We start from the raw sequence: 15375 nt of genomic DNA on the forward strand, positions 1-15375 counted from the left end.
TGTGTGTGTGTGTGTGTGTGTGTGTGTGTGTGTGTGGCTCGCTACACCACGCTGGGTGTCAAGCGAGGTTCTACCCTCCGATCCCATCTCTGCTCACCTGCCTGGAGAAGCTAATTGGGTCAGACAGATGGAGAGGACACATGAAAGAAACTGGATTCCCTTATGAGGATTCTGTGTTTTGGGTCTCCCCGACGTTTTGTGTAAAATATTTGAAGTTTGCTTTTTTTTTAAACATACACTATTTCCAAGATCTACACAGCAGAGAACTGCCATATTCATTCTTTTTGATTCTCTACTTCTCTGCAAATCAAATTTAAGATATGTTTCAAATGTAATAGCTTTGTAATAATTGTTGTTGACCTTGTTTTTTACCCACAGTATGTATGCACAGTAATTCTAAAGGCTTTGAATTTCTTTGACCTCATGTGAATCTGTCAAATTTCTTGTAGTCATCTTGCTTTGTTAGTAATCAGATATTCAATTTCCACTCAAATGTGCAGTGGATGCAGGAACCAAAATAAGATCCAGGAACTAATTCTTTGTTTCTTCACCAGTAGATTTGATTGTGTTGTAGTGCTTCTTATGACCTGGATCATTAGCTAATTGCAAGAAAATTACATTAGAGAAAATTGATGTTGAATGACATAACTGGGGAAACATCTGCCCTGACTGTCAAAACACATTAGTTTTTTAGTCAAAAGTACAAAAAAGATTTGATTTTTCTCTGACTCTGAACTCTGGCTGTGTTATATGTTGTTTCAGTATTTAAAGTGAGAACTGGTTTTATTACAGATTCAGAGTACAATTCTTGCCTTATCTCTCTCTGTACTACATGGGTCACATGTTTGTTATAGGAGGGGAAATACGTTAAGTGCAGACAGAATGAGTTCAGGTCAGGATATAAGGGCAGCCCTCCATCGCCCTGCCTCCCCCTGGACCCAGAGACATATGGTTGGCAGCAACTGATGGAAGGAGGGGGGTAGGCCACTGATCTTTCCATCAGATAAAGAAGAAAAGAGGAAGTGCTTTCCTTATTCTCAGTGAATGATCTCAGGCTTACCTCTTTGGTTTCTTGCCTTTCAACTTATTTTGGAAACGTGCAAAATATACTTCCTCCCAAGAGGTTAGTTTTCTATCTTTGACATGTGCAGGCAAATGTTTTACTCAAACTTCTGGCACCTCTACCAACCTCAAACTCTCTTTTGAGAGAACACAAACACACTAGTAAACAATTCATTAAAATATTAGAGTGGGTTGGTTTTTCTTTTTCTTTTTGATGCACAACTGAAGAAACCAAGCTGTGGGAATGTGTATTTATTGATCTCAGTCTAGGTTAAAGGATTTGCCATTAGCTAATGTATTTAATTCTCCATAGAAAGATGTTTGCATCTTAAAACACAGAGCAGTCTGTTTTTGATTTAATTCAGCCTTCATTAACAATTAATGAGTTTTACTAGTTTTTTTTTTTTTTTTTTTTTTGCTGCGTCATTTCAGAATGCTCCCTGTGAATTTTTCCCTCAAGGACATTCAAGTAGTGGCATATGTGTTACATCAATGTGCTCAACACTTTTGAACTCTCTTTTTTACAGGACAATTAAATGGAGGTGTATGACTGGGACGAGACGGAGGTAAGACACACACACCACACACACACACACACACACACACACACACACACCTACCCACACACACACACACACACACACACACACACACACACACACACACACACAAATTTCTTGTTTTGCCCACGGTTTACATGTTTCTCCTGTAATTCCTCCATGAATTACATTTTTATTACAGTCACAATCTGTTCTACTTATTTGCTCTTTACTTGCTCTTAGCAATAGATTATTAGATTCCGTCTGTGGCTGCGTGTTTTAATTCCTCAAGCAATTTTTGGGTTGTACCCCCTTGAGTCTGAATGAAAAGCATGTCCTGCAGTTTTTGTCTTATTTCTCCAGCCATGATTTCATCGGGGAATTCACCACCATCTATAAAGAGCTATGTCGGGGTCAGAACCAGTTAAACGTCTACGAGGTGAGTGGAGACAAAGACAGTTGATACTGTTATCCCCCTCTCTGTTTAGCCTTTAGAGCAGAGGAGCTTTAGTTAAAACAGTGATTTGTAGTTATTCATTTTTTTTATAACAGCACGGTGTCTAGACTTACCAGAAAAGGGTTGTTCTGATATCTACGTATATTTATATATATTAAAAAAAAGATATTTGTACGTCCACATCCATTTCTTAATGTGTTGCAAGCCAAGTGAAGCATATGGAGCATACTGCAGCTGGACCAAACTGTGAATAACCTATTACTGAATGAAGTGTGGATGCATCTTTGGCACAAAAAAAGACCAGAGCTCCATTTCTGGGAAAAAGTGTGAGAAACCAAGTTCGATTTAAGACCAAATCAGTGTGCCCTTCGGCTTAGCAAGGTCTTGTTATCCAAAGTTTAATGACTTTAGGGGGCTGTGGTTGTTTGAGCCTGGCTATTTGAGATTAACAGCTGGCCTCCTCTGTCTCTCCTCACCCTGGTGCAGTTGACCAGATGAGGAACGTGGTGAGAATACAAATGGGAAAACAGCAGAACTATGCTGCTGATTAGAGCTTTTTTTGGATGGTCCTTGGAGGGTTAGATTGGTATTACTGCTAGGCACTGGGAGGCTCCTATTGGTCCCTGCTCATTAATACACTTGCCATGTTACATTAGCCTGTGAATTAGTCATGGGGGTGGCTTAAGGAAAGAACAGGGCCAATGGAGAGGGGGGAAGGATGGTGGGTAGATGGGGATAGGTAAGGAGAGACAGAGTGAGACAGAATAAATGAGTGGCATGCAGAGTTGCCCTTTCACACTGCTGATATGGCAGAAGAAGGTGCATCCATTACCCTTCACCAAACCTTTTTGTATTTTAATTAGAAAATGAAACGCAGCAGTTTCTTCATCCAATCTTTGCCAGGTCAGTGCCCTTAAATCACTTTCAAGATGTGGCCAAAACAACATAAGGTGCTCTTTTTTTATTTTTTTTACTGTTGACACATAAAGATTTTGAATAGGTCACTGGCTACGGTGTTTAACTCTTTGCAGATTCCAGTACTCAACCTGACATGAACAAAGCCTGCAAACATTAGCTCTGTGAATTGAGATGACAGCGGGCTAATGCCAACAGAGGTTGCCGTAATTGAGGGTGATGTGTGTGTGACGTTATGTGAATCTGGCAGTGACTGAGTGATGGCCGTGGTGCTATGAGGCATCATCTGTGTTGGAGGAGTTGAGTAGCATCAGAAACCACAGAAGCAGAACGGAGGAGAAAAGAAGAGAGAGTGGGATACATTTTACTTTATTATACTGCACAGTTTTCCCAGGCTTGTGCTTTATGTTTGTGTACAGACCCATAGAATATAAGCAGTAAAGATATTGGATGGTGATGGCTTACTGTTGTGCACATGTTTTTGCCTGCAGGCGCTAAATGTAACATTCATTTAAAGCAGGGAATATTGTAGTTGCCCACATTACACAGTATTGTAATGTAATTCAATCTGTATTTAGTTAACATTCTGTTTATTACAAGTGAAGGGTTGGGACAGATATGATGATCAACCATCCCCTAGCTTGTAATGTGCAGCACAGTGTAGGTGCTTTTAAAATCCCCTTGAATAATTTGTATCTTGCTGTGAGGCTTGATCAATGCTATCTCATCCTCACCTACTGCAGTTATTGGATTCAGGCCCTATTCTCTATTACCCTTACAGACATGGAGTGGGAGGACAAAGATGTTTTTATTACTTGCCTAAGGGTGGATATAAAAATTGAAGTTTACATTACTGTATCATTATTCTTCTTTTCTATTCTACCTTCATACCAGGTGGTGAACGCCAAGAAGAAAATAAAGAAAAAGAGATACATCCACTCTGGGACGGTGAGGCTGAGTTCTGAGATGAGAGAAAACCTCCTGGTGCACTCACACTCCTTTGCTTTTGTATTCATCAGGAAGTTTCCCTTAAGTGGATTGCACAAGGCATTTCAGTTCTGTTAAATGTTTTTGTTCCATTCCCAGTTTCCGGGCTTTTGATCCAGACAGTGAGTTTAAGTAGATGGGAAAACAGTCTTGTGACCTGAATGAGCGGGAATAACCAAGTCTATAGTAATGCATGAAAGGACTCTCGTCTGTGTCGTATTGGTGTAGAGCAGTGAAGGATGCTTATAAATGAGCCAGAGCTTTTGTTCCTGCCTTAGTACTTTTGCTGCTCCTGCTTTATGCGGTGACTCTGCAATTAAAATCTGTGGCTGGTTATCAAGCACACTGATCATCCATCACTGCACAGCCACACTGCTGTTCACTCACAGTGACAGTAATACTAATATGCTGCCCAGGCATCAATATCATTCTGCGTGGATAAGTCATTTTGTGGGTGGTTAGCTCAGAGGTCAGTTTTAATGTGTAGATTGGTAGATTTAGCTTTCCTTAATTACCAAGCATGACATAATCTGTTTGGTCCTTTTTTTCTCAGGTGTCCTTGTTGTCATTCAGTGTGGAGTCAGAGCACACCTTCCTGGATTACATCAAAGGAGGGTAAGTCAAATGTTTGTCTGGTAATGACGTTTTATGTTTACAGAGTATATTTGAATATTACCTACGTGCCAGGCTCCTAAGGGCAATGACTCAGAAAGTCTAAGCACATACAATTTTTTTTTTTTATTAATGCAGAGTTTGATACCGGAAGGCAGATTTCTCATTTCTCTGCTAAAGGGGGAAAGTTTCTCGGTGCTCATCTTAAATCTGAGTTTAAGGTGTATGTACGTGACTTCACAAATAGTTTGAAAGACAGTTTTGTAATTTACAGTAGTGTGATGTGAAAACTTGAACCTCCTTTACACACATATTGAGAATGGGCTTTTCAGGTAAGTAGAAGACATCTGGTGTCCAGTAATTAAATGAAACTAATAAAATGAAAAATATTTACATATTATTTCTTTCAATAAAGAGTATAGAGTAGATGTAATTTTAAGATTTCATATCAAGGTCAAGGAATCTTTAATTACTTTCATCTTATGTTACATTAATATGTCAGCTTTATAAACGTGACACTGTGACATTCTGTGTGAAGGGTGTGAAAACTTAAGAATTGGTCACAACCTGCACAATCCTAGCTTACTGTAAAGGATAAATTTAGCTACTGATTAAGCTAATGCTCATTATGTGCTTGTGATCAACGAGTCTCCAACTGGCACTTAATAATATGGAAGTATGTGAAAACCAAACAAATACTAATACCTCACATCGGCCAAAGATTGACGTCAAATGTAAAAAATGACGTCCAAACACATTTTGGGAGAAGCACAAAGGATCCGCAAGTTTTAAGTCATTGTCTGAAACCCGCCCCATATGAGATAAACGGTTGTAATTGGCCCGACCAGGGTCTGGCCGTCTAGAAATCTGTGTGAATGGGAGGGGGACCAGACGTATCTGCCAGAACAAATAAAACATGAGTTTGCAGATTTGTCTGGTTCCCAGGCTAGGAGTTAACTAGTTTGCTTAAACTTGCTTCTGCAATACAGAGGACATTAGCTAGTGTTGTGGGCATTGGAAAAATGTAATGGCTGTGACTAATACACGGAAATTAGGTGCATAATCATTGCTGTGAGATTTAATACAGTAGATCTAAATGCATTACTTTGGCTCCCCTGACTCATCCTTTTTTCCAATCTACCTTTTTGCCCAATTCAGTGCTATTATTTACTGTGTTTACTCAGTGGCCTAGAAGTTTCCACATGAGACACGTGAGTAAAGTGTGTGCCTCTAAGTGGTTGATGTTGTCCACATTCACAGCTATAGGGCCCCATCTTGCACCCGGCGCAGCGCAGCACAAAGCTCGACAGAACTGTCTTTGCCACGATGCAGTTGTCAATTTGCCGTCCTGCGCCCCCGTTGTTTAAATAGCAAATTTACCTGCGCCCATCTGTGCACCGATGGCCGTGCTGGTCTTACAGGGAGGTGTGTTCAGGTGCATTCTTGGCCTATTACTATCTTTAGGCAGCAATTCAATTCAATTCAATTCAATTTTATTTATAGTATCAATCATCACAAGAATTATCTCAAGACACTTTACAGATAGACCACACTCCGGAATTTACAAGGACAACACGTTAGTTTCCTCCAGAGCAAGCAACAGTGCGACAGTGGCGAGGAAAAACTTCCTTTTAGGCAGAAACCTCGGTCAGACCCAGGCCTCTGTAGGCGGTGTCTGACGGGCGGTTGGGGTTAGAATGAAGAGTGGCAATAACAAAATAGAAAAAATTAGTAGTTTGTAGCAGTTCTTTGTGGTAGTTCATGGCATAGCAGGACGCTGTGCAGCATTACAGGCACAGCAGGACGTAGCAGGACGTAGCAGGACGTAGCAGGACGTAGCGGGCACCACAGTGTAGCAGTTGAACATGGCATCACAGAACGTGTAGCGGAACCATGGCAATAGCTGCTACCCTGATTTCGGAGCTCTGATCCAAGGGAACATGCTGGGGAAAAAAGAACATAAGGACTCGGGGAAGACTCCCCAGAATAGGTAGTAACAAGCATTTCTGGGACATGGATGCACATAAATGAAAAGATGGAAAGATAGAGGAGAGAGGAGCTCCGTGTATCAAAATAAGTCCCAGCTGTCTAAAACTATTACAACAAAACCAAGAGAGACGAGGTAAAGAGAGCTCCAGCCCGGCCGGCCAGAACCCTCCCCAACCGGATCGGGCTGTATGCCAAGTTCCCTTGGTTCTATATATTCTTGATATTGATAGATAAATCTGAAAAACTATGTGACTAGCTACTACTCCCTAACATATTCGATTCTATGCCCTAACTAGTGTATCAAAATAAGTCCCCATGTCTAAAAACTATTACAAACAAAACCAAGAGAGACGAGGTAAAGAGAGCTCCAGCCGGCCGGGCCAGAACTCCCCCAACCGGATCGGGCTGTATGCCAGTCTCCCTTTAGTTATATTATGATAGTAAATCTGAAAACAATGTGACTAAACTATACTCCTAACAATATTCGATTCTATGCCCTAACTATAAGCTTTATCAAAAGGAAAGTCTTAAGCCTACTCTTAAATGTGGAGCGGTGTCTGCCTCCCGGACCCAAACTGGAACCTGGTTCACAGGAGAGGAGCTTGATAGCTGAACGCTCTGGTCCTGTTCTATTTTTAGAGACTCTAGGAACCACCAGTAACCCTGCATTCTGGGAGCGTAGTTCTCTCCCAGGGTTGTAAGGTTATAAGTCTTAAGATAAGATGGAGCCTGACCATGAAGAGCTTTGTAGGTGAGAGAAGGATTTTAAATTCTATTCTAATTTTACAGGAAGCCAATGCAGAGAAGCTAAAACAGGAGAAACGTGATCTTTTCCTGGTTCCTGTCAGAACACGTGCCGCAGCATTCTGGATCAGCTGTAGAGTCTTTGGATTTTTTCGAGCAGCCTGATACGAGAATTGCAGTAATCCAACCTAGAAGTAACAAATGCATGGACTAGTTTTTCTGCATCATTTTTAGACAGGATATTCCTGATTTTTGCAATATTACGTAGGTGAAAAAAGGCGATCCTTGAAATTTGCTTTAAATGGAATTAAGGACATGTCCTGTCAAAGATGACTCCAAGATTCTTCACTGTGGGGTGGAGGCCAGGGTGATGCCCCAGAGTAACTATATCTTTGGATAGTGCGTCACGAAGGTGCTTGGGTCCGAGAGCAATACTTCAGTTTTATCGGAGTTTAACATTAGAAAATTACAGGTCATCCAGGTTTTATATCTTGAAGGCACGTTTGAAGTTAGCTAACTGATTAGTTTCATCGGCTTGATTGAAAGTCTAATGAGTATCATCTGCATAACAATGAAAGTTTATGGAGTGTTTCCTAATAATACTGCCTACAGCAGAAAGTGATTGCACCATTGCCCAACAAAAACCTTGTCTACCATTAATAACTCAGCATTTCATTGTTATTTTAACAGCACATTATTAAAATGCATTAGTAAAATGTGATTTATTTAAGTAAGAAAAGCAAAAAAAGCATTTAACACATCCTCTGCTTGGAGCAGATTGCATGACAGACTGATAAAGAAAATAAACAAGATTACTAGTGCTAGCAGTGGAGGGATGAAACGATGAGCGTGCTGCTTATCCATGATGGGATCAGATTAACTGTAGCCATGGAAAAGGAAATGGCAGACTTACAGTTAGGGCTGAACGATATTGCAGGTCTGAACAATTTATCAAACTAACGAGCTGGCCCCGCAAGTTGACCACAACCTGAAATTTAGAGGAAGCAACATGCAGTCACTGTCATTCACGTTAGCCTGGATTGACTTTTATATGAAAACAATGGTGTCATGCTAGTCAACCAGCGTATTTCTACCTAATTTCCCTCTCCAAAACCACTTCAGAGGAGTAACGTTAGTCACATTGCTTACTTCCTCTGGTGTTTGTAAAGCATTAAAGTTCAACAATGAATGGTTTGCATTAGAAAAAATCCTTTTTCATTTTTTTTCTTCTATGTAGATGCACTCCCCTACAAAATCACCGCAGTAGTTGAGAATTATTTATTATTTCCAAATAGAGCTATTTATGTAATCTTAAAAAAAATCCTTTTTTCTTTTTTCATATTGCAATATAGTATATCGCAGTGGAAAAAAATATTGCAATGTAAGATTTTTCCAATATCGTGCAGGCCTACTTACAGTGTTTAACTGAACAGAGTTCAGGAAGGGTTTTGGTCAATTAAACTGGAAAACTTGTAGGCAACTTTAAAATTGTATTAGCCTTCATAGCCTATTCTCCACAGAACATTCACCGAGATAGGTCAGTCCAATAGGTTTATTTGTATAACCCTTAATAACTGTTTCTGTCTCACAGGACTTCAAAACACCCACATTATGAAAATAAACCACAGCCCCACAACCTTAGCTCTTCAATTGTGGATGAGACAATCTCACAAAAGCTCATTAAAAACAAAAGGATTTGCCCAACTGGGACGGCCAAACATGCAGTGGGTGCTTAAAATGGGCTAATGAAGATTAAATGTATGTATCTTCTCATTATAAGTTGTTTGGTGTTTTAAATGGCTAGATGGTGTTTGAGGAAACAAACAACTCACATAGAAAAATGAGATCTTAGCTACCTGAGCAAACACATTCCAACAAATCACTAACACTAAAACTTGTTTACTGCAATGAATCCTTTTGTTATGGTACGTCCTAATCTTACCAATTTTGGGATAAAAAAGCGTACTTAAAATCATACTTAAATTGGAATTTGATGTGCAGTAGGAAAGTTTCTAGACAAACATAAGTTTCTAAATGAATGAAATTTTGAATCAGACTCAGAATGAATACTTTTCTGCAACAAAATTGGCAAGTTATGGGTTCTGGCACAGTCAGCGTTTGTCCAATGGATCACTGTGTTTTGTTTTGGCATCTGTACTACTGTAGCTGGGTGAAAGAGATTAATTTTTTTCAAATCATGCTAATGTATAAAAAGCTATAAAACTGTAAAAAATTAAATAAAATAAAAAAAAAACTGCCAACCCTGCCATTCAGAGAGAGGATGAGAAATATGATCAGAATCCTGCATCAGGTTGTACATATCAAAGACCCAAATTTGATATTTTCCTCTGTTGGCTTCTCCTTTCATAAATGCTTGCTTTACTGCTCCCTTTCTAACAGGTGATAACTAACATGATGCATTTCAGATGATTTTCTGAAGTGGAGGGTAAAAAAGCAATTTCTTCTCCAGACACACCATTACATCCTGACTGGTTTCACAGTGAATTGGCTTTTCATACATTTTCATTAACGTTCAATTGGGGCAGAGATATAGTCAAACAGAAGTAATTAAAGTCCAAAAGCCACATGCTGCTCTGATCCTGAGAGGCTAATGAAAGATTTAAATTATTTTCATCGCATGTTCAGATGTTTCTTTTAAAATAAAATCTGCAGTGAGATTGGCCGTGCCATTGCTTGTGTTGAGTCTCTGTTGTGTGGAGATCTTATTAAGGTTTAATAGTTTCATCCCAAAATATCTTGTTGTCTTGAAATGGGAGAAAGTGATGCGTTTTTAAAGAAGGACACCATTTTCTTTTCTTTGTCTTTACTGCCCTTTCGTGTTCACTGTTTCTTGAAAATATATATTTCTTGGCTATCATTCTTCTGCCACTTTATATTTGACTGCTTGCATAGTGGTTTGTTATCTGTTAAAAGATTGGTGTTTCATTCTGAGATAATGCCTTGCTTGGTCCTGTTTACAGGGGAACATTGGCACTTCACTTTAAATGCATATATGGCACAGTTCAGTTTTTGAGATTACATGGAGGCAGAGGCACAGTGTTCTTATTTGTCAGGGGATTCGCTACATACGGAAACTGTCATGGCAATCTCCACTCCAGACCTCTCTGACCTTTGTTTTACTTTGTTTTCCAGCCACTTTTAATACCACATACTAAATATCCAAATGCATAATTTCCACTAGGGACGGGAGCACATGTCCACCTCATTTTTTAAAGTTTATTATAGTGTCTTATTAAAATCTCTCTGAACATTGTTGTCTTACTGTCCAGTCACCACAGTCCAGATGGGAGATCTGGGTCATTAATCATTTGGATATTTTCATCCAAGTCCTCCTCAGTTATTACCCCTTTATTGTGGATTTCCACATTAAAACAAATTTGCGCGCAGCACAGAGTCTGACTGGACAGAGGCAGCTCAGTGACCTGTATGAGGCCAGAGTCAGGAAGAAGGCAGCTAAGATTGCTTGATCAGGCCCATCCAGCAAGTGACATATTTAGGCTGCTTCCCTCAGGAAGAAAGTACAGTGCGATGAGGACAAAGAACTCATGCCACCTCAATAGCTTTTTTCCAAGAGCAATTTCCCTCCCTTCACTATTTTACTTTGGACTATTTAATATAATTAATTGTTTTAAGGATGCTTTATGCAGCTATACGCATGTACTGTTTGTTTGTTGAGCTTCTGTGTTACTGATTGCCATGTCAAATTCCTATGTGTTTGCTGATGCATTTGGCGAATAAAGTGATTCTGATTCTGATCCGTTCTGATGGTATATGTAGTCAGCTCCACACACTGTATTTCCCCTGTGGCTTCTTGTTAAGCAGCTGGCCGGTAAACAGTGGCTTGTTGGCGGCTCTCATTCTTTCTTTGGAGGCAGACAAAAAAGGTCTTGGTTGTTTCTGAAAAAAGGTTGCATCTCTGTTCAAGTACACATGCACAAAAGCAAAGTCTGTTTGTTCTCTTCCTGTGGCCTCCGCCAGCCATATCCTCCCTGCTCCAGCTGCAGCATCCCTTGGCCTCTTTTCTTGGTTAAATACAGTAAACATAAGTTAGTCAAAATGTTGTAAAATGTACACTGTAAAACAATCTTGTCCATGACATCCTCTTGCTGATGGAAGTGCAGCTAATTAGCAATACAAGAGAAGAGAGAAGGGAAGTTCATCCTCTTGTCACGTCATTAGAGACACGGAAAACACTGGAAATAACGACATGCTTTTTTCACACCATATCTGGTTCAAATAGATAGAGATAAGATTGAAAATCAGTGAATTTTCCCTTTAACGAGCAGTGTCACGGTACCAATTTTTGTCCTGTGTTTTGCCTCTCAGGCTTCATACAGGCTGCCCTACCTAACTGCTGGTGGTTGTTGGGACCGTATGCAGCCTTGAAAATAATACCTGCAGACTTTGTTAAGGCTGAGTAGAACGTCTTTACACACTGTTAGTTTTGCATGCTAAAATGTAAAAAAAAAAAAATGTAATCTGTATTTTAATTTATTTAAGCGTTGGCAGTAAGCTCGGTGCTTTGGTAGTAAAATTGAAGATCAGAAACTATCAGGTCTCCATCAGAGAAACTTAAAAGGTATGGTATACATATCTCTACTATATTTATACAAGTGGATATAAAAAGTCTACACACCCCTGTTAAAATGCCAGGTTTTGGGATGTAAAAAATGAGACAAAGATAAATCATGTCAAAACATGTTCCACTTTTAATGTGACCTATAATGTGAACAATTCAATTGAAAAACAAACTTAAATCTTTGAGGTTGAAAAATAAAAAATAGAAACTTACAATAACGGTTGCGTAGTGTGCACACCCTCTTATAACGGGGATGTGGTTGTGTTCAGAATTAACCACATCATTCAAACTTGTAAATAGAGTCATTACACACCTGCCATCATTAAAGTGACTCTGATAATCACAAATAAAGTTCAGCTGTTCCAGTAGGATTTTCCTGATATTTTCTTAGTTGCATCTCAGAGAAATAGCCATGGACCGCAGAGAGCTTCTGGCTTCCGTTGGAAAGCTGGAGATGAAGAGGAAGTTCACCTTTCATATGACAACAACACAAGCACACATCCAAATCCACAAAAGCATGGCTTCACCAAAAGAAGATTAACTTTTTGGAATAACCCAGACCTGAATCCAATTGAACATTTGCGGGGTGAGCTTAAGAGGGCTGTGCACAGGAGATGTCCTCCTAATATAACAGATCTGGAGCACTTTTGCAAAGAAGAGTGGGCAAATATTGCCACGGCAAGATGTGCCATGCTATTAGACTCCTACCCAAAAACACTGAGTGCTGTAATAAAATCAAAAGGTGCTTCAACAAAGTATTAGTTTAAGGGTGTGCACACTTATGCAACCAGTTTATTGTACGTTTTTAATTTTTATTCTTCCCCTTAAAAGATTTCAGTTTTTTTTTCAATTGAATTGTTCACGTTATAGGTCAAATTAAAAGGTAGAATAAGTTCTGGCATGATTTATCTTTGTCTCCTTTTTTACATCACAAAAACCTGCCGTCTAACAGGGGTGTGTAGATTTTTTATATCCACTGTATAAAAAATTACAAGTGCTGCCACTTGTGAAACCAAACCTCCTCTCTTATGTTTATCTGCCAGCATTTAGTTACACAAGAAAAGCCCTGAGCCAATCTTCTCATTGATGTAGTCTGGGTTGGCCAATTTACAGCACATACTGATGAGACGTATCCTAGCTGTATTTTTTTGTCACAATGTTTTCATTACATCCATCCATCCCAGATTGCAAAGGCTGTAGGGATTTCACTTTACAAAGATTCCTGCCATATGGTGTTTGTCTAACTGAATAGGGAAAGTCAACATGACACTGATACGTTTGTACCTATTTTAAACCATTGCTGTGATTCAAGGTGATAGACAAATGGTTGAGGAGCTGTCATTTTAGCCGAGAACTAAACCAAAAAAGAGTAGATGCTATGCGAGTTAGTATAATATAAAGGACAGAGTGAAACCTATAGGGAATTATTAGACTGCCTGTTCTGAAGGATTTGTCCTTAATCAGGTCTTGAGAGGCCAATTAAAGGTTTCTATCAGATTTATGAACTCCTGATCAAATGTAGGAACAGATGATGGTGCTTTAATTTGTAAAATGTAAGTTGACTGTTCTTATATATCGCTTTTCTAGTCTTAATGAGTACTCAAAGCGCATAGTACAGGAGCCATTCACACACATTTCTACTTCGATGGAGGAGGCAACTTGAGGTTCAGTGTCTTGCCCAAGGACACTTCAGCATGGTCGGGGATCGAACCACCAACCTGTGTTTTTAGCCTCTAAACCGGTTCAAAATGTAATTTAAAGTGTCTACCCATGTGCAGTGATTCCTTACAAGTGAACACAGTGAATCTCACTGCTGTAGATGTGAAAGAAATGCATGGAAGTTCAACTAATTCAGCTGTGTTTAGTTCCGGTGTTGATACTGCAAGGAGTACTTCGGGACCATTAATGACATTTTGAACATGTTAAGAGGCAAAAAACACGTTTAAAACTTGCCCTGTTTAAGCCTGTATACAAACGAGTATTAGACCATGTTGTATTGGACCATGTTGCAAGCTGCCCCCACTTTCTGCAGAGTGTAGCTGCTACTTTCTGACGATGAACTTCCGGGCTAAGAATGACTGACTTTAATGAGCAGTCTGCCTGACAGTTCCTGTGTGAGCATTTCTTCAGTCCCGCACTCTAACTTAACACTAACTCACCAATGTGCTTTTCTAGCCAAACATTAAAAACTAACCACAGAAATCAGCAGAGACTTTTAAATTTAAAGCAGCATGCCATTGTAACAATTCCCCTTTGTCAGCTGAGCGGTCCAGCTCAATGCTGGTTAATGAGCTGGAGTCAGAGTCGCCTCCGGAAGAAGGCGCCATCATCGGCGATACTGCACTTGTAGGAATTTCTGAATGGAGGTGAAGTCAGGAAAGACAGTCAGTGTTAATCACAATGAAAGAGCGCACATGATCTAAGCTCCCCTTTCCTTTCTCTCTCTGTTTTGTCTCGTGGGCAAATCCAGCAGAGACTAGTTTGGCCATGTTATTTTCTTTTCAAGGTTTTGGCTGTCATTATGGGTTCATAAATAACAAATATCCAGTAATCTTTGGATATGTTGTGAGGCTGCTTTTTTTAGATTTTATTTTTATTTTTATTTTTTTTGCAGTGAATGGAAGACCTTTTCCATAGATGATAAAATGGCAACCACATGGAACAAAGACAACAACATGATTTCAATGATAATAAAGATTATGATGTGGTTATAGTGCACAGCATACATGATTGTGTAAATATTCATGTATGTGGAACAAACACGTTTAATAGTCAAAAATGGCTATTAAGAAATTGGGATTCTTTTCTTTTTACAGCTGTTTGCCGTGTTAATAATCATATCTTTCCTCATTGTGACGTTTAGTCAAATCACTTAGCCAGCCGTGGCAGCTCATTCTGTGGCCATTTGTGAAATTACTCTTCCTTTACTAGTTTTGCTAGGTTTTTTGGAGATGTGTTTGTGGTTTTGTCAGATTAGAGGTAGAGCAGAAGGCACAGTGAAACCAGGGAGAGCCTCATTAAACTGCAGCGCTGAGTTTTCCTGCCTCTCTTGTTGTTAACAGCATCCTTTTCCCCATTCATCTGTTTCAGGACTCAGATTCACTTCACAGTGGCCATTGATTTCACTGCATCAAACGGTGAGTGTTTTAACTCCCATCACCTTTTTGCGTTTCCATTTATCATCTGATGTATCACTATGGAGTTTTCCATGAATCAAAGAGGAGGCAGGAGTTTTCTCCTTGCTTGTAAAATTCTTTCTTGTTAAACTTTCTTTTTATTAAAGTGTTTGCACGATAAAAAATAAGTCATGGACATAATATAAACATTGAATTCCAGTTTTGCTAATAATCCAGATTGTCAGTCACATTGAGCCCCTCCTCTCATTCAAAACATCCAATTTAGCCTCGGGTCTCTCATGTTGCTCCTGTTGCAGCTGTCAGTTCGGCCTCAGTCTAGTGGTTTGCATCACT

General features: G+C 39.5%; 1 protein-coding gene across 2 annotated transcripts in view; it reads left to right on the forward strand.

Moving 5' to 3' along the window:
- Positions 1 to 15375, forward strand: part of cpne5a (copine Va) — an 83762-nt gene that overhangs the window by 53425 nt on the left and 14962 nt on the right. For both annotated transcript variants that reach the window (XM_032521163.1, XM_032521164.1), the window contains 5 exons: positions 1590 to 1628; positions 1965 to 2040; positions 3868 to 3921; positions 4514 to 4575; positions 14996 to 15042. In XM_032521163.1, the coding sequence (XP_032377054.1) occupies positions 1590 to 1628; positions 1965 to 2040; positions 3868 to 3921; positions 4514 to 4575; positions 14996 to 15042 (278 nt within the window). The remainder of the gene's footprint in view (positions 1 to 1589; positions 1629 to 1964; positions 2041 to 3867; positions 3922 to 4513; positions 4576 to 14995; positions 15043 to 15375) is intronic.

The sequence above is a fragment of the Etheostoma spectabile genome, chromosome 7 (genome assembly GCF_008692095.1).
Source record: "Etheostoma spectabile isolate EspeVRDwgs_2016 chromosome 7, UIUC_Espe_1.0, whole genome shotgun sequence".
Classification (NCBI taxonomy): Eukaryota; Metazoa; Chordata; class Actinopteri; order Perciformes; family Percidae; genus Etheostoma; species Etheostoma spectabile.